We start from the raw sequence: 20,697 nt of genomic DNA, 5'->3' as shown, positions 1-20,697 counted from the left end.
CTGCTCCGTACAGTATTGGACCGAGGTTTTATGCGAATCGACTTCGGATGTTTCATCCAAAGTCGATTCGCTCATCCCTAAGTGCAACCAATATTATAAAGCACAAATAGTTGACATACATATGGTATGTGTAGACATTTTTTCTGTATATTGAAATACACGCATCACACAGTGGCATTATGAGAAGCAGTATCTTTGCAACTTTCCAGATATTATATGCCGCATAAGTTTACAAACAGTATACTGTATGTAGCAGCAAAGACACGTATTGCTATACTTTAAACTGCTACGTACTGTATACTGTTTTTGCATTTCAGCCATGGTAGTGTGCGCCTGCCCTTTATTTCATATTGTTCGGAGGTGCTAGTCTAATTTTATTTTATTTTTGCATTGTACCCAAGTTTACTCTGTTTGTTATGCATGTCTTTTATTGAACGTGCCCTCTCCTACTATTATTTTACACAATATTGAGGAATGAGCCGGCAGTGAAGGTTTAAATTGATTCCATGCTAAGATGTCTTTTCAAATGTGTTTTGCATTCCATAGACCATTATAAATGATCTGGTTCTACTAGTATCAGACCTAATCAGTAATCTGCTGGTCTATCTATCACAGAAAGGACTGGGTTCCAGCTACGCCCTGTGGCCGGCCTTTTATCTGCTCGTGACTTCCTCTCTAGCTTGGCTTTTCGCGTTTTCCAGTGCACCCAGTATATTCGGCATGCATCATCACCCATGCACTCTCCAGAACCGTACGTAATAAAACCTAGTTTGCACCATGTATGTAGGCATCTGTCAGCAGATTTGTCCCTATGACACCGGCTGACCTGTTACATGTGCGCTTGGCAGCTGAAGGCATCTGTTATGGTCCCATGTTCATATGTTCCCGTATGGCTGACATATATGCAAATTAGCCTCTAGGAGCAACGGGGGCATTGCCGTTACTCCTAGAGGCTCAGCTCTCTCTTCATCTGCTGCAGCCTCTGCACTTTGATTGACAGGGCCAGACAGTGCAAAAGTGATCACGACTGGTCCTGTCAAAGTGGAGAGGACGCGGCAGTTGCGGAGAGAGCAGAGCCCCTAGGTGTAATGGCAGCGCCGCCTTTGTTCCAGGAGGCTTATTTGCATATATTAAAACATCGTCATCATCATATGAACATGAGATGATGCCAAGCGCACATGCAACAGGTCAGCCAGTTACATAGGTACAAATCTGCTGACAGATGTCCTTTAAGTTGACAACACTTATGAAAAACTGATGACAGCACTAAGCAGGGACTGGAGAGAGTAGTGCAAACATACCTTTTGCAGTCCTTTTATAATCAAAAGTAGTGTGAATATGAACTTTTATTCTGCTTGGTTCTGCTCCTGCAAGTGTGCTGGAGGTAGAGCCGCACTGTGAAATGTTCTCTGCATTGAGCTGCTTCACAGCCTCTTCCCTCTGCTCTGAGTGACAGCTGTGGTGGTCTCCTGGTTGGAAGGTAAAGCTGCCACTTAGAGGAGAGGGGATTGGCTGTGAAGCATGCTCAATGCAGAGAAAATTTTACAGTGAAGTACCACCTCCAGTGCACTTGCAGGAGCAGAACCTGGCAGAATAAAAGTTCTTATTCACATTACTCCTGCTAATGAAAGCTGAGCAAAAAATATGCTTCTTCAAACAAGGGAGAGTAAGTAGCGGGGTGGCACTGCTTCTGTCCTACATATTGTGCATGTGTCTCATATAGACACCTTCCGTCCCAGACAAACAGTCCAAATTTTCGGTTGTGCTCAGCCCAACAAAGTCCTTAAAACGGTGCAAATATAGAAGAAATAGGCGGCACTCACCAATTTGGGCTTAAAAACGTCTTCACCTTCATTTCGACAAACTTGCGGTAAAAACAGAAGGTTGTGGGGCAGACAGCGATCTCACACACATTATGCTTCTACTGCTTTGTGCAGTCCCTGCTTAGTGAAAACTGCTGACAGCCCCCCTTTAAATACAGAGTGGCTTTAAACTCTAAAGGGGTTTTCCAAGATTTTTATACTGATGACCTATCCTCAGAATAGGTGATCAGTATCTGATGATGATCAGTGGGGGTCTGACACCTGGGACCCCGCTGATCAGCTGTTTGAGAAGGCAGCAGCATCTGGACCTTCTCACAGCTTTCCCTAGGCCAGTGACGACATAGGCCTAGGTGCAGCTCAGCCTCATTCAAGTGAATGGGGCTGAGCGCGATACCTAGGACAGCCGCTAAATTATGTACGGTGCTGTGCTTGGTAAGCTGCAAGAAGGCAGCAGTGCTCACAGGAGGACCGTAGCCTTCTCAAACAGCTGATCAGTGGGGGTCCTCGGTGTCAAACACCCACCGATCAGATACTGATGACTTAGGGCTCTTTCACACCTGCGTTCTTTTCTTCCGGCATAGAGTTCCGTCGTCGGGGCTCTATGCCGGAAGAATCCTGAGCAGTTTTATCCTAATGCATTCTGAATGGAGAGAAATCCGTTCAGGATGCATCAGGATGTCTTCAGTTCCGGAACAGAACGTTTTTTGGCCGTAGAAAATACCGCAGCATGCTGCGCTTTTTGCTCCGGCCAAAAATCCTGAACACTTGCCGCAAGGCCGGATCCGGAATTAATGCCCATTGAAAGGCATTAATCCGGATCCGGCCTTAAGCTAAACGTCGTTTCGGCGCATTGCCGGACCCGACGTTTAGCTTTTTCTGAATGGTTACCATGGCTGCCAAGACGCTAAAGTCCTGGCAGCCATGGTAAAGTGTATTGGGGAGCGGGGGAGCAGTATACTTACCGTCCGTGCGGCTCCCCGGGCGCTCCAGAGTGACGTCAGGGCCCCCCACGCGCATGGGTGACGTGATCACATGGATCACGTCATCCATGCGCATGGGGCGCTCTGACGTCATTCTGGAGCGCCCCGGGAGCCGCACGGACTGTAAGTATACTGCTCCCCGCTCCTACTATGGCAACCAGGACTTTAATAGTGTCCTGGCTGCCATAGTAACACTGAACGCATTTTGAAGACGGATCCGTCTTCAAATGCTTTCAGTTCACTTGCGGTTTTCCGGATCCGGCGGGCACCTCCGGCAAATGGAGTGCACGCCGGATCCGGACAACGCAAGTGTGAAAGAGCCCTTATCCAGTGGATAGAGGATAGATCATCAGTATAAAAACCTTGAAAACCTTTTTGAATACATAGTGGCTTTAATCTTTCAAACAACAATACACAACAGAAGTCGTTAAAAAAGGCAATTTTCTAAAATTTTATACCTAATATGTTAAGTGCCAAGTTCACCTTTGCTACAGCTCTGTGTAAGTCATTCTCCATTATAGCCATTAGAAGATACAGAAATGACTATCAGTGATTGGAAAACTTGTTCAACAATGATCTGAAGGTCGTTTCTTGCCATACGTTCCCCGCTGCTGGGCATGGAGCATCAATGTCGGACTTTACATTACAGATCATGCAAATGATAATGATGATATTTATGGTGGTACAATCAATGAAGATCTAATCAATGACCATGGTAATTAAGTTAAGATGGGCTGTTAGTCAGTGAGAAACAGGGTGATTCAGCCTTTTGGCCATGTATTTGTAGAAGCATAACCACAACATGATATCCAAGACCATTTCTTGTCTTGTGTTGCTCCTCAGTGACTGCTGCCATGAGCTGCTCGGACATGTTCCTATGTTGGCGGATAAAATATTTGCTCAATTTTCACAGGTAAGTGTAGAGAGTTTTATTGAGGTCTGACCACCAAAAAGGGAGATCCAATCAAAACATCTTGTATGTTGTAGATATATCTGAGAACATGAAGTTCACTTTGATGGCGTCTGTGGTCTTCAACCAACGCTAATTCCATAATTCAAGGCCTCTTTAGTGGACCTTAACCCTTTTGCATCACTTAGTATTGAACAAAATATTCACAAATTTGATTCAAATTACTTTGTAACGAAGCGCATTTCTTTGTAAGTAGTGGGAGCAATGACAGGGAGCGGCGATTGCACCGCTCCCCGTCATTGTACCCCTCAGATGTCACGTTTATAACTGATCGCGGCAATCTGATACAAGTGTAAAATAAATAAATGACATCATACTTGCCTCATCCATTTGCTCGCGATGGGCCGGCCAGCGCCATCTTTATTGAAGATCTGATGCCAAATCTCGCGCGGACCGTAATGTCGTCATCATGGGCCGGCATGGTGACGTCTTACGTTACTGCGCACGAGATTTCGTGTGAGATATTCAATCAAGATGGCGGAGGCCGGGCCGGTGCGAGAAAATGGATGAGGTGAGTATGATGTAATTTATTTATTTATTTTGCTTTTTACACCATTTCAGGGAAAATTGATTTGGTGCACCTCAAATTAATCGATTACCTATGGTATAGGTCCCTAAAATAATGAACTAAATCTAAAGCCTGAACGGAACGCTAAAAATAAAATAATAAATCTCTATTGTATTTGCTTACTAAAACACAGAGCTCAAAAACTCAATCTTTTGTGGATAGAAGGGGGGGAAATCGATATAGATGTCTGCCCCCACCTTGCGTCTCTCAATTATTCATTGCTAGAGACAGACATACAGAAGAACCTTCCATCTGTTAATACCCTATAGAGCAGGGATGGCCAACCTGAGGCTCTCCAGCTGTTGCAAAACTACAACTCCCAGCATGCTCAGACTGCCTACAGCTATCAGCCTACAGCAGGGCATGGTGGGAGTGGTAGTTTTACAACAGCTGGAGAGCCGCAGGTTGGCCATGCCTGCTATAGAGGATCAGTGACACTATGTGCAATCACTATAAAGATGGTGTCACTACTACCACATAATGGTGTATCTGTTAGTATATAGTGGTAGATGGGCCCGACACGTATGTGCGCTAAGAGCTTCCATTATTCATGTATACTCATTTATAGTTGGTATTGTACCACTTTTATCTAGAATGACCTCCATTTCTTAGCTCTATTGTTTGCATATATAATGGTGTGCAGCCATTTTGTTTTTTGTAATTATATATACACAGGTACACAGTTAAATCCTATCTAGCCTCGGGGACATTTCCCTAAAGCAACATAAGCTGTGCAAAGCACCAAGCTCGGACTGGCCCACCGGGGAGGCGGGGGATTCCTCGATGGGCCCCCAGTCCCCTGCGCCCGGAGATAAGACGGAGGAGTAAGTATTTCTCTTGTTACTCAGGAGAGATAATAATTGTATATTGCCTCCTTTCCATCACATTATACACAGCACGTATCAGTGGTTATTACAACTGTGTAATCCAGCAGTGGTGGTCGTGCTTACACACTATAGGGAAAGGCTGGAAGTGCGCATAGCCCAACACCTTTACCTATAGTGTGCAAGCACGGACACCACTGCTGGATTACATGATGGTAATAACCACGGATACGTGCTGTGTATAATGTGATGGAAAGATATCGTACTTGTGAGCGCCCATATTAAAGGAGGGTGGTATGCATAGCCTATGTTGCTTTAGGGAAATATCCCTGAGGCTAGATTGTACCTGTGGTAGTAGTGACACCATCTGACAGCAGGGAGGGCAGGAGGATACTCAGACATGTTCTCTCCTCCTTCACAGCCAGCAGCCTGGGAGGTTTAGAAGATACTGCGGGGCCTCCTGTACAATTTACACCAGTAGGAGGCTGCATCACTGTGCGATACTGCTACCTAGTGGCTACAATTATTATCTCTCCTGAGTAACAAGATAAATAATTACTCCTCCGTCTTATCTCCGGGCGCAGGAGACTGGGGGCACACCGAGGAATCCCCCGCCTCCCCGGTGTGCCGGTCTGAGCCTGGCGCTTTGCACAGCCTATGTTGCTTTAGGTTAGGGAAATGTCCCTGAGGCTAGATAGGATTTAGCTGTGTGCCCGTGTATATATATACACTAACAGATACACCATTATGTGGTAGTAGTGACACCATCTTTATAGTGATTGCACATAGTGTCACTGATCCGCTTTACACATGCTCCCTTGGATTGGAACTGGTAGAGGGGAGAAAATCGTTGCCAGAATCCTCTGATGAAGGCTGATCTCCTCAAGAACTAAAGCACTGAGCAGTTGAAATTCACCTGCCTGATCCTTATCTCCCTGACATCTACTGTCAGGAGTGAGTTGTGGGGCCCCCAAACATGTATGGCCAGTTGGGCCCATCATAATCAATGGGTTCAGATGACATTTATTTAATGTTGGTGAGATTGGCTTGCTGTCTTACATGGATGGTGCTCAACAGAAAATGCTCTCTAATGCTCTCCTGGGAGAGGCTTATCCCCACTCTCCACTGAAAACACATGCATGTTATGCTGAGCTGAGTGAGCAAGTGTATGGAATGGAGAGAGTTAATGCAAGCATAAGATCAGCTCGAGTGTCTTAGATGCTATTCGTGAACATGCATGTTGTAGCCACCCAACAACTCCTCATGCTCAGTTGGGCCAATAAGGTAAAGACAGCACTATGATAAATGATGGCGGCCTTTGGGAGGCACCATGTGTGAGCTCCACTGGGTACAAGTGATAATAATGTCTTCAGAATATATTGGGGCTGTATAAAAAAATAAAACAACATATTGTCAGGACAATTAACATAACCCCTTACTGACATTTTCTGTACATGAACGGTGGATGTCGGGTCTTTAAACATGGTGCTTGCTCAGGAGGTGATGGGGCTTCATAGCCGACGAACACTGTTTTCCACAGCAGACACTCGCCTACAGTGTCTGTGATCAGAGACCACTCTGATCACAGACACTAAAGGGGTCTTCCAAGATTTTACTACTCATCAGTATCTGATCAGTATGGGTCTGACACCCGGCATCCCTACCGATCAGCTGATTGAGAAGGTAGCAGCACCCACAATAGTGCTGCGGCCTTCTCAGAGCTTTTCCTAGGCCAGTGATGACACTTCATCGGTCACGTGGCCTAGGTGCAGCTCAGCCCCATAGAAGTGAATGGGGCTGTGCGTGATACCAAGCACGGCCGCTATACAATGTGCAGCTCTGTGTTTGGTAAGCACGGAGAAGGCTGCAGCGCAGGTTCCTTCTCAGACAACTGATCAGCTGGGGTCCCAGGTGTCGGACTCCCACCAATCAGATACTAATGACCTATCCTGAGGATAGGTCATCAGTAGTAAAATGTCAGAAAACACTTTTAAACTATGGAATCTGAGAACCACAGTGGGATAGGGAACCACGTCAGCAGAACACTAATGGTCGCTGCACCGAAACTTCACCTTATTCTGCAACACAAATCTTCTCATAGAATCGCGCAGGTCAATAGCCGACTCGCAACATCACACAGTGAACAATAAGATAATATCCACATTCTCTTCGGTATAACAGTTCCTTCTTTTATTATGTAAGATAAAGATGTCCTAGGTAATAAAATAAAGTATCGTTATACTGAAGACATTGTATCCTGTTATTGCTCACTGCGTGATACTGCAAGTCATTGACCACAGTGATTCTATGGAACCTGAGAAGTCATTTACCAGGGAAGGGCTGCTTCCAGTAAAGTTCCTATTAAGGCCTGGTAATGGCAATCTAATAAATGCATGTTCAAGTCCTCTGGGGGGCTAAAAATAAGGTTACAAATTTAACCAACCTCCATTTTGCAAATAAGAATAAACAAAACAAAATGAGACATAATTGGTACTGCCGCGTCCGAAAATGTACCAACCATTAAAACCGTTAAATATAAAAAGGTTATGGGTGTCAAGATTCTTAAATAAAGCAGTATATATAAAGTAGTAAAGCATAAGATAAATGATGTATATTTGGCATCACTGTAATTGTACTGACTAGCAGAATAAAGGTGACGTCATAAAAACAAAACCCATAAAACTATGGAGCAATTGCATTTTTTCCCCCAAAAAAAATTCCTTTTCAAAGTTAATTTCAGCTTCCCAATACATTGTATGGACTATTAAATGGTGCCATTAAAAAGCACAACTTTCAAAAAACAAGTCCTCATACTGTATGGTTATATGAAAAATATATAATTATATAGTTATGGCTTTTGGATGTAAGGGAGCAAGGTTATTGGTTAGACCGCTGAAGCTCAATGCTATTTCGGGTTGGACTTCCTCAGGTATAAGTTACACAGAGTTGTGTAATGTGTTGGAATACAAAATGGCAGAAAACTAAGCATTTCTACTGCTGATTGTAAATGTTTTATGCAGGACATTGGCTTGGCATCACTAGGAGTGACAGATAAAGAAATAGAGAAACTGGCAACGGTAAGAACCATTGAAGGATGCTAGGTGTGATCTATTATTAGTTATAAGTTATAATTATAACTAGTATAATTTATTACTATTGACATGTAATTAAGCAGCTGCTATACAAATCAAAAGCGGATACATAAAATCTTAGTTTAAAAAAATTATTCAAGCAGTCACAGCAGGTGTGTATATAAATATGTAGTATAGTATATTCAACCCATACTGTTTTATTATTATGATTGATATACTGTACAGTTTTGGACTTTATTTTGGAGACAAGGACAAAGGTTTAAGGATGAGGAAACAACCAAAATGATCAAAAAGCATTACAAATTCATAAGAAGAGAAAGTATATTTAAGAAATATGAACTATGGCTCCATTAACTATGGTCAGCTATGAGTTGGTGTAGACTTGCACTCTAAGGTACTGTATGCCCAAAACTCCATTATGGCCAGTGTCATCATCATGATCAGCCTCGCCCTCCTCCACCACCGACTCCTACCCCTATTCCAGTGGTAGCTCCTCATCTTCATCCTCCTCCTCCACTTCGTCCTCCATAGGACTTTGTCCTTGTGGGTCCTGAACAGCTACAGGGTGGCCAGCAAGATGCAGAAGTTGTTCTTCTTCCACCATCCCTTGTTGCATTAGCGTGAGCTTTTTCATATAAATATCAGGGGCATGACATTGTTGATGCTGCAGGTGTCCGTACTGGCAAATCTGGTGGACTTTTTGAAGGGCCAGAGTATGTGGCACACATCTTTGAGCTGCCACTGTCTGACCTAAAAGCTGCTGAAGTGTTCTGGTGCATGATGAAATCATTCACCACTTTACTCTGTTCATGCAGATGCTCTAACACAGTGGTTCTCAACCTTTCTAAAGCCGTGACCCCTTAATACAGTTCCTCATGTTGTGGTGACCCCCAACCATTACATTTTTTTCCTTGCTACGTCATAACTAATTTTGCTACTGTTATGAATTGTAATGTAAATATCTGATATGCAGGATGTATTTTTTTTGCTACAAATTGAACATAATTTAAAGCAGAGTAATTAATCACAAAGACAAAATGTTATATATTGTCAAATATTTATTTCTAATTACAAATAAATGAAATTTTGTATTGAAGCATGGTGTATAAATCAGTGGTGCTTCAATTCCCCCCCAAATAAATAAATCAGAAGTGCTCAGGGTCCCCCAAATAAATAAATCAGCGGGGCTTCAGGTCTCCCCCAAATAAATAAATCAGCGGTGCTCAGGGTACCCCCAAATAAATAAATCAGTGGTGCATCAGGTTTCCCCCAAATAAATAAATCAGTGGTGCTCAGGGTCCCCCAAATAAATAAATCAGCGGTGCTTCAGGTCCCCCCCCCCCAAATAAATCAATGGTGCTCAGGGTCCCCCAAATAAATAAATCAGAAGTGCTCAGGGTCCCCCAAATAAATAAATCAGCGGGGCTTCAGGTCTCCCCCAAATAAATAAATCAGCGGTGCTCAGGGTACCCCCAAATAAATCAGCGGTGCTTCAGGTCCCCCCCAAATAAATAAATCAATGGTGCTCAGGGTCCCCCAAATAAATAAATCAGAAGTGCTCAGGGTCCCCCAAATAAATAAATCAGCGGTGCTTCATGTCCCCCCAAATAAATTAAGCCTTGCTCAGCCAAATAATTAAAATAAAATTAGCCAAGCTCAATTAAATCATTGGTGGCAGTGGTGCTCAGCGGCGGTGTCATTAACGAGAAAACCCAGACCTCAGCAGCCAGGCGGCCCGACTTACCCGTCCAGACGTCAGGCTCCTTCAAGCACAGGCAGTGATAGGACATCACTTCCTGTGCGCGAGGATAAGGGTCCGCTGCCATTGTGCGGGCGACCCACAATTGGAAGCCTCAGGCGACCCCCCGGAAAGGGCCGATCGACCCCTAGGTTGAGAACCGCTGCTCTAACATATGCAAGGTGGAATTCCAGCGAGTTGGAACGTCTTGGATGAAGCAGTACAATTCTGTTGCTGCAAGTCCAGGAGGGAGTTCCTTGCCACATAACAATGCTGAAATTCAAGGGCAGTCTCCTGGGCATAGCCAGCACCTTCTACAAGCCATGATACTTTTTCTAAAAGCTTTGCACCACTAAGTTTATCACGTGTGCTATGGAGGGAGCATGTGTATTTGCCCCAAATGTAGCACGGCCATGATGTTCCTGCCATTGATGCTATCCACCTTGCCCAGTTGGAGTTGACAGGGAGACAGTGGGATATTTGCTGCTTGATGGACTTTAGCAACGAATCTGCTGTGCAGCTACTCTCGCCCAGGCTGATCAGGTCTAACAAAGCATGGCAAAGCTTAATTTTACACACGTGAAGGGAGGGGAGTGGAAGTGAATGTGGCACTGTCAATACAACCTGACCTTGTTGCTATGGTGGTGCATCACCACTGCCATGCAACACATTAATCCAGTGGGCCATGAAATACATGCACTGTCCCTGCCCATAACAGCTGCTCCATGTGTCCACGATGGTGTGCACCTTGCCACACAGCAACAATTGCAAGGAGTAGCCCATGTTCTCCTCCATGTGAGAGTGCAAAGCAGGGGTGACTTTTTTGGAGAAATAATGGCAAGGTATCTTCCATCAATGCTGAGTGCATGCCATCAATTTCATAAAGGCCGTGGAGTCCACTAAGTAGTACAGCAGTGACTGCACTGCCAGCAACTGGGAGTTAGTGTTGATCGCAAATTTTTATCGCGAATCCCGGCACTTCAAGAATTCGCGAAGATGTAGAATACAGTGTTATATATTCGTAATTGCAAATATTCTAGATTATTTTTTCATCAGTAACCTCCCTTCTTGCTTGTGGGCCAATGAGAAGGCTGCAATATCTTTGTCAGAGCTTAGCAACATCCCTAGCAACCAATAGGAAAGTTGCCTACCCCTTACTATATAAAGACCTCCCCAGCAGCCATTTTCTGCTGTTTTCTTGAAGTTCTAAGAGAGAGCAGTGACATTGCTGTGCTCTGTGCTTTCATCTGGATCCTATTCCTTATCCAATTATATTAGATAGTTAGTTAGCGCATATATATATATATATATATATATATATATACACACACACACACACACACACACACACACACAGTATTACAGATAGTTAGTGGGAAATAGTCAGTGTAGGTTAGATAGTGACATAGTGTAGCTGGCCCAGTGCAGGGTGTTAGGTAGCGTAATAGGAATTACTGTTTCTATGCTGTCCATACATACATGCTACAGACACAGAGCTGTGATGTCACAACAATACTTAGTGCACCAATCAGTAATATCTACTCAGACCTGATAAAATGTGAAGTTGCACGTATTGCACAAAACATATGTGCATCATTAGTGTTGATTTGCACAATCGCGAAAATAATGACTGGAGAGCACGAATTCTAGAATTCACGAATTTATTGCGAATATTATGCGAAAAATTTGCGAGATATTGCAAAAACGAATATTGCCTATGCCGTTCATCACTACTGAGAGTGAAGCTTTGTACGCCATCATATTGCTGACTGCGTACAGTTGCTTCCTGGCCACACATTTCTTTATCAATTGCTGACAGTGGAGTGGAGGAGGAGTGGTGTGAGTGGGAGAAGCAGTAACTGGTGATGACAATGACAAGTCACTGCCGCATGGCAGTCCAAATGCTGGCTCTGACGCTTCTCATACAAGTCATCAACAGGGAGACTATCTTGAGTATCTTCCATACCCCATGGGGTTGTGTTGCCTCTTCTCTGGAAAAAAGAAGGCACTGCACTAGGAGGGATAGAAAATATGCAAGTCGTGTGCAGGAGGCCTTATCAGCAGCTGCCTTCAGTATGAAACACACACAAAGACCTCTGACAGAAACTAAGCTTTCCATCTCTGATAAAAACCTGACTTTTCTACCTATTGATTCAAGCTATCTAAATGTCTCCCTAAATTATCCTTACAACACCCTAAGGCCTCCTGCACACGACCGTTTTTTGCCCCGTTTACTGGCCATTTTTTGCGTTCCGTATACGAAACCATTCATTTCAATGGTTCCGCAAAAAAAACGGAATGTACTCCGTATGCATTACGTTTCTCCGTTCCGTTTAAAGATAGAACATGTCCTATTATTGCCCGCAAATCACGTTCCGTGGCTCCATTCAAGTCCATGGGTCCCCAAAAAAACGGAACACATACGGAAATGCCTCCGTATGTCTTCCGTTTCAGTTCCGTTTTTTTTCTGAACCATCTATTGAAAATGTTATGCCCAGCCCAATTTTATCTATGTAATTACTGTATACTGTATATATGCCATACTGAAAAACGGAACGGAAAAACGGAACAGAAACGGAAACACAACGGAAACAAAAAACGGAACAACGGATCTGTGAAAAACGGACCGCAAAACACTGAAAAAGCCATACGGTCGTGTGCAGTAGGCCTAAGGGTACTTTCAAACTGGCGTTATTCTTTTCCGGCATTGAGTTCCGTCCTAGGGGCTCAATACCGGAAAAGAACTGATCAGTTTTTTCCTAATGCCTTCTGAATGGAGAGCAATCCATTCAGGATGCATCAGGATGTCTTCAATTCAGTCTTTTTGACTTTTCAGGACGGAGATAATACCGCAGCAAGCTGCAGTTTTATCTCCGTCCAAAATTCCGTAACACTTGCCGGAATGCCGGATCCGACATTTTTTCCCATTGACATGCATTAATGCCAGATCCAGCCCCGAGTGTTCCGACAAAACGGATCCGGCATTGCGGTCTTCGCATGCTCAGACCTCAAGAAATGTGCAAAAAATAAATGTCGGATCCTTTTTTTTCGGATGACACCGGAGAGACGGATCCGGCATTTCAAAGCATTTGTCATATGGATCAGGATCCTGATCCGTCTGACAAATGCCATCAGTTTGCATGCGTTTTGACGGATCTGGCAGGCAGTTCCGGCGACCAAACTGGCTGCCAGAATCCTCTGCCGCAAGTGTGAAAGTACCCTAAGATTGCTGGCTTGTTTCTATGATTGACATCTACCATTTGCATTTAACACACATCCCCTGACATGAAAGGCTAAGGTTAGAATGACATCTGTACTTCTGACCTAGCCTAGATCCTTAAAGGGGTTATCTAATTTCAAGAAAACCCCCCCAACATGTGCCGGATCCCTCTCCGGTAATATACTTACCCCACTCCCTGCACAGCTACTGGTCCCCGCCACAGCTACTGGTCCCAGCCACGCCAATTTCAAGAAACCCCCCCCCCCCACATGTGCCGGGCTCCTCACCGGTAATATACTTACCCCGCTCCAGGCGCCACTCCTGGTCCCCGCTGCTGCTTCTCCCTGCACATATATGAAAATATCCGGTGTTAGGACAATTAGAAAACTAAACATTTTTATGCAGCCCTCCTAAGCAGTGAGAGAAGAGTTAGTTGGCATCCAAAATAAATATTTGATATTTAATGATAATGATCTAGGTGTGCAGGTCCCCCAAGCCATCCAATAAAATTCAAGCTACTTTGAGGCTCACTGGCTTTTTAGTCTGTGTAGATAGAGAGCTGCTCTTGAATGTCTCATAGTGCACAAGGCTGCCATTGTAAGGTATGCTGGCTATACCTGTCTTATGGGTAGGTTGTTGGCTTGCACATACCTGGCTTTTGGCATAAAGCCTTTGTGTGATTGTTTGTTATATTTTATAGATAATGAAATTGTGCGCCCAATACGTGCATATTACATTGCCGATTTTTGCAATTGTGAATTTGCAAATTTATTGCAAATATCCAGCTAAAAATTCACAAAATATTGCGAATTCGAATATTGCCTATGCTGCTCATCGCACAGGGTTTTTATTGGTTTGATGTCCTAGCCGCTTGATAGGTCAAGGTGGGGCTAGTTGCCGTAGCAACAGAGCAAAACCTGCGTGCATATAGGCAAGTGCGTGATACTTACCACTCTCTGCTGCTCTTGACTTCCTGGTTCCAGCTTGAAAAGCATAAAATGTGTGAAGATACCTGCTCAGGCTGAGGTGGGTCACTGCAGCAGGTGGAGATTGGCTGAGCAGGCATCTCCTAACATTTCCTGTGTCAAGCTGGGATCTGGAAGTGGAGTGAAGTGTGGACCAGTAATCATCTGCGAGGCAGTGGCGAAAGTGAGTAATGCTGCTTTTATTTATTTTATTCAACCCACTCTAGCCATATATAAAAATGTAACAATCAGAAGTAGAAAAGATTGGTGAGAATTTCATTTTCAATTTGGTTAATTTAACTGATGGATAAACCATTATATTTTTCGTATATATGTCTGCTAGAGTAACCTGGAGTGATGTAAAGAAAATCCTAAAGAAGTTAAAAATGTAGTCATAAGGGCAATCAGACAGAACGTAAAGGAACATGCCATCTTGTGCTCTACCCAAACTTATAACAAACTATTTTATGGTTCTTGCCTAGAAAAAGATATTCATTTCTCCCACAGCTTCCTACATTGAGTTAAAACTTTATTGTCACCTGTATGTTTTTGCAGCTCTATTGGTTTACTGTTGAATTTGGTCTGTGCAAGCAGGATGGAGAAGTGAAAGCCTATGGTGCTGGCTTACTATCATCATACGGTGAACTTCTGGTATGTAATCTTCTGCCATTATAATAAACAATAGTGGAAATATAGGAAAATATTCAACATTTCTCAACACAAGGTCATCAGCCAGGAGTAAAGAAGAGAAAATAATTTGTGTTGTCAGCATGGGCAACATGTATTTTTTTTGGCAAGGAATAAGATGTGCAGCATGGTGGCTCAGTGGTTGACACTGTTACTTTTCATAACTGAGGTCCAGGGTTTAACTCTGACTAAGGGCAACATCAACATGTATGAGCTTTTATGTTCTGTTCGACATGGGTTTCCTCTCACAAGATATACTGATTAATAGTGGGCCAAATTAGGAATACAATTAGGCATACAAGTGATGCTAATGTCTGTAAAAGTGCTACAGAATATATTGGTGTTATATAAGCAGGAGAAATACTATAAATCATGGTCACACAGGCACTACAGTATGCCAAATTAGTTTATTAGGTTTATTCTGACTGAAACTTGGTCCAGCATAGTTAGTATTGTATTTTAGACTTATTTTGCCACTTAGCACGCTAGTTCCTGCAAAGGTGTCATGTATTTGTGTGTCTGCCTGTATACTGACTTCTGCCTGTTTCCTGGATTTTAACCCTGCCTGCTGCCTGGCCTGTGTCTGATGTCCATATTGACCCTTCACTACCTTTATCAGATTGAACATAATTTGTCTGTTCTGACTCGGCCTGCCCCTGACCAGGTTTAGGACTAATCCCTCCACCACTATCTCTGAACCCTGTGGGTCAGCTGTCAATCATTCAGAGATTACTCCAGAAGTTAGCACCCTGTCTAGGGGTTAAAGAGTGAAACCAGGGGGGCTGCCAGGATAACACCCTTAGGGGTATCCTAAAATCAAATCTGTTGGTTGACATAGTGGTTCCACACCCACCACTGTAACAAACTTATTTGGTGAACATTAGGCATTCACAGGAGTCGAGCTTCTCCTGGTCAGTCACAATAGCTACTGTATGAATAGATCCATAATCAGTAGCTTCCCTGTCAGTCTATGGTTTGCTTTTACAAGAAAAAATGAACATAAAGATAACAAGGATAAAATATAACACAAAGGACCTACTTTTGCTGATTATGAAGACAATCATTTTCAAAGGTGGAATTGCATTTTCTTGATCCAGATACAGTATGCTTTAATTAAAGGAGTTGCATGATGTGGTTGGCTAAGCGTCTTATGTTCTCAGAGAAAGATTTAACCCAATGTTGGACACTTGTGGCTTATCTTCTTTGAGAACAAAGGACCAGGCATGTTGAACGCCAACATGCCTGATCCCACTTTCCCCTGATGGAAGATGTCCCTCTTTCCCTCAGAGTCAGAACATCTCAATACACATAAGATGGTTGGTCAGTCCCACTGTATGTAACCACCTTTTAATCCTGTAAAAATATAGGTCTCTTATGCATCATGTTTTTTTTTTTTTTAAGCATTCTTTGTCTGATGAACCAGAGGTTCGACCCTTTGACCCAAATGAAGCTGCCATTCAGCCGTATCAGGACCAGAATTACCAATCCGTCTATTTTGTATCAGAAAGTTTCACAGATGCTAAGGAAAAACTAAGGTATGATAACAAATAAGGGAGCAGGGAAATGCATCCAATAGTAATCCAGTGCATAGAAGTTGTCCCCATCTCATGTGTTTTCCAGTACAAGTACAGTACAAGTTTTAAAGGGCATTGGACTGGACTTTACATGTTTTCATAGATTTTGGTTAGAGATGAGCGAATCGAAGCTGACGAAGTGGAATTTGATCTGAATTTCAGGAATCATTCGATTCGCACCAAATCTGAATTTCCACGTGCTTCGTGGTAACAAATCGCATTTTTTCCTAAAATGGCTGCTGCACATGTTAGGACATGGAGCAAGGAATTCTGGGAACGAGGGATCACCCACAATGCCATGCATGCAGTCAATCAGCAGCCAGCCCTGTGATGTCACAGCCCTATAAATAGCCTCAGCCATCTTGGATTCAGTCATTTTCCAGTGTACTTAGTGCAGGGAGAGACATTAGCAGGCGCTAGGGACAGTGCTAGGAAAAACTTCAAAACATATTTTGCTCAATAGAAGTTCAGGGAAAGAGCATTAGAAGTGTAGGAAAAGGATAGAGAGGAATTATTCCACAGTATTGAAGCAGAACAGGGTTCAGTAGGGGAGTTTACAGCCTGGATAATAGGAACAATCCTATTAGACCTTGCTGCACTGACTGCGGATCCAAATTGCCATTTTACTGCTGCTCATTTCAGGTTTGCAATACCTCTGTAATTCCATCAAACCGTTCTTGTTATTGGGGTCTTATTAGCCCTTGTGCGGTGCAGTTATATACAGTATATGTTCTAAAGCCTTTTTTTGGCGTGTATTAGTGGGGGGAAAAACCTCTTTAATTTGTCGTTTACGGGCGCAGTTATAGGTTCTAAAGCCTTTTTTTTGGCGTGTATTAGTGGGGAAAAAGAAAAAGGGCTTATTAGCCGTTGTGTGGTGAAGTGGGAAAATTGCAGCCCTCTTTGGCGTGTATTAGTGGCAAAAAAAAAAATTCAAATTTGCCGTTCAGCGGTGAAGTTCCATTGTACTACAGCCATTTACGGGATGCATTAAGGATAGATATGTAAGTCCTATTAGCCGTTCTGCTGTGAATTGTGATTGTTATATTTATTTTTTGGGGGTGTATTAATAGGAAAAAGGATACGTCTTATTAGCTGGTCTGCAGTGAACCGACATTGTTATACAGCCATTGTTGGGGTGTATTAACAGAAAAAATAAGTATGTGTTATTAGCCGTTCTGCGGTGAATTGACATTGTTATACAGACATTGTTGCGCTGTATTAATAGCAAAAATAAGTATGTGTTATTAGTCGTTCTGCTGTGAATTTACATTGTCATACAGCCATTGTTGGTGTTTCTTAAATGGGTTGTCAGGGTTCAGAGCTGAACCCGGACATATCTATAATCTCACCCAGGCAGGCCCCCCCCCTTCCCCCTGATTTGAGCATCAGAGCATTTAATAGGAAAAATGAGTACTTCTTATTAGCTGTTCTGCAGTGAATTTACATTGTCATCCAACATTTGATGCCAAGTGCTCCTTTTTACAACCACCATTATCAGCGGGTACTGTTATTGCCACCTCCACATGTCATCTTGCCACTCTGTGGCCTCCTCATGCTGCTGCTGCTACCTAAACACTATGTCACCTTGCCACTCTGTGGCCTTCTCATGCTGCTGCTGCCACCTCCACACTCTGTCGTTATGCCACTCTGTGGCCTCCTCATGCTGCTGCTGCTACCTTAACACTATGTCACCTTGACACTTTGTGGCCTCCTCATGCTGCTGCTACCTCAACAGTATGTCACCTTGCCACTCTGTGGCCTCCTCATGCTGGTGCTGCCACCTCCACACTGTCATTGTGCCACTCTGTGGCCTCCTCATGCTGCTGCTACCACTCCACACTCTGTCATTGTGCCACTCTGTGGACTATTCATGCTGATGCTGCCACCTCACCACTATGTCACTGGGCCACTCTGTGGTCTCCTCATGCTGCTTCCACTTCACCACTATGTCATTGGGCCACTCTATGGACTTGTTAAGCTATTCTCCCACCCTTCCCACTCCATGACTGGGCCACTATTTTGCCTTTTTGGCAAAAATGAGCCACGACTGTATAACGCGCACAATACGCGCATATTACATTGCCGATTTTCGCAATCAAGAAAATAATGACTGGAGATCATGAATTCTAGAATTTACAAATTTATGGCGAATATTAGGCCAAAAAAATTGCGAGATATCGTGAAAACGAATATTGCCTATGCTGCTCATCACTAGTTCTGTAGACATCTATTTGGAATCAGCTGACTACGGTGTAAAAGGAGTGCGCTTCTTCTTGTAGCTAACATCGACCTGTAAGGCTGAATTCATACTTGTTTGGTCATTTTTGGCCCCGTGACTGCCCAAATAAGTGAAGTGTGCAGTGATTCTAAGAGTGACGCCTGCCATCTGCGTGTCATACTGACTCACAGTATTATTTCACTACCATAGCAGACTCCCTATGCGTGTTACTGCAAGGTACAGTGTTCTACACCACTATAAAGGTTTTCTGTAGCAAGGAAATAGCTGTTTTTTAACGTGATTCACCGCAAATAAATTTGATTCGTTTCAGAAAATTCGTCAAAAGGGCTGACTCAAATTTTTGAAAAATTCGCTCATCTCTCGTTTGCTACCAGACAACTCTTTAAATAAAAGGGTCATTTGCAAATGTTGTAAAAGAGAATGACTTTTATTTAGGTTTTTAAAAGGGTTTTCCAGGACTTAGGACTTAGGATAAGTCATCAATATAAGATCGAAAGTGGTTTGATGGGAAGCAACACTGCAGTAACAGGCTTTACCATTGCGCTGTGGACAATGCTATGTAGTCCAGTGCCTCAATCTGGAGTCAGAGCTTGTAAAAACTGATGACCTGTGGGGATGCCCGGTATCAGACCTCTGCCGGTCTGATACAGATGAACTATCCAAAGCGAGTCCTGGAGAACCCCTTTAAAGGCGTTGGCCCATCTCATGCATTGCTAGGATATGCCCCAATGTCTGATAGGTGCAGGTCCCACCTCTGGGACCCGCAACTATCTCTAAAACGGGAGTGCCGAAAATAGCTGAGCGGTCCCATAAAAATAAATGGGAAGTGCACTGCACAAGCGCAGCCTACGCTCCATTCACTTCTATGGGGCTGACGGAAATAGTCGGGTCAGCGCTCGGCTATTTTCGGCACTTCCATAGAAATAAATTGAGGGTGGCCGCACATGCATGGTCCACTCTCCTCTTTGCAGGCTCAGTTTTAGAGATACATGTGAGTCCCAAGGTGTGACCCACACCTATCAGAAACCCCAATGCTTGAAATGACAAAACCCCTGTAAGTATTGTATCCAGATTATATTGATACAAGATCAGAAAAGATAAAGAGTTGAATTAATATTATTATTTATTTTGTGTAAATCCTTCACATATTCAATTTCCCATCTTACAGGAATTATGCATCTCATATAAAGAGGCCATTTGCTGTTCGATATGACCCCTACACGATGAGCATCGAGGTTCTGGACTCACCTGGCCAGATTCAAAGCTCACTGGAAGAGCTCAAAGATGAACTACAGACCTTGACTTCTGCACTCAACATCCTCTCCTAACGCAGAACCACCCAAAACCCTTACCCAACATAGACGTCCTGGGTGCACTGCAGGTTCTCTGGTCTCCACCATGTCAATATCATTGAGCTCATCTTTTCATACTGAATCATCCTGTCCACCATTATGTACAAACCAGAATCAATCTGCATTTTTAATACATTGATACATAACATAAATGTTATTACTGGATATGTGACGGCTTATACCTGTGCTTCATGCTCATGCTCTAAGATGGTTTGGAAATGCTCTTGTGCATGACATCCTACTCACGCTGGCGCCTCAGTTTCAGCTATTATATATCTATGGTGTTTCTCAACTGTTTTGAAAAATACAATAAAGAGAAATATACAACTAATCAGAGAATTATAGAAAACATGAGACTGGATGTGTGATTTATTGAAAGAGCATCTTCCACCTTGATCAACCCTATTAAACCAGGCATACTTCCTGGTAGGGTGGATCATAGTGAATAAAATGAGCCATCTATTGCTACAAATGGATGTACCCTTGCAGCATAATAATTTATTTTCGTTTTATGCAGATCAGGTGTTCGAAGCACTGAGGGCTAGTGTTGAGCGCGAATATTCGAATAGCAAATTTTTATCGCGAATATTTAGAATATAGTGCTATGTATTCGTTATATCGAATATTCAGCATTTTTTTCCATCTGAACACATGATTCCTCTCTG

The 20,697-nt window shown here is 43.3% G+C and overlaps 1 protein-coding gene across 1 annotated transcript in view; it reads left to right on the top strand.

Annotated features, from left to right (window-relative positions):
- The window catches only part of TH (tyrosine hydroxylase), a 153,352-nt gene extending 132,989 nt beyond the window's left edge, over positions 1-20,363 (top strand). The window contains exons 9-14 of the mRNA XM_040409496.1: positions 616-751; positions 3,647-3,716; positions 8,186-8,242; positions 14,736-14,831; positions 16,269-16,402; positions 19,849-20,363. Of these exons, the coding sequence (XP_040265430.1) occupies positions 616-751; positions 3,647-3,716; positions 8,186-8,242; positions 14,736-14,831; positions 16,269-16,402; positions 19,849-20,008 (653 nt within the window). The 3' untranslated portion in view covers positions 20,009-20,363. The remainder of the gene's footprint in view (positions 1-615; positions 752-3,646; positions 3,717-8,185; positions 8,243-14,735; positions 14,832-16,268; positions 16,403-19,848) is intronic.
- The last annotated feature ends 334 nt before the right edge of the window (positions 20,364-20,697 follow it).

Source organism: Bufo bufo, chromosome 10, assembly GCF_905171765.1.
Source record: "Bufo bufo chromosome 10, aBufBuf1.1, whole genome shotgun sequence".
Lineage (NCBI taxonomy): Eukaryota > Metazoa > Chordata > Amphibia > Anura > Bufonidae > Bufo > Bufo bufo.
The sequence above is the reverse complement of the archived record's forward strand: the minus strand, read 5'-3'. Positions and strand labels throughout refer to the sequence as shown.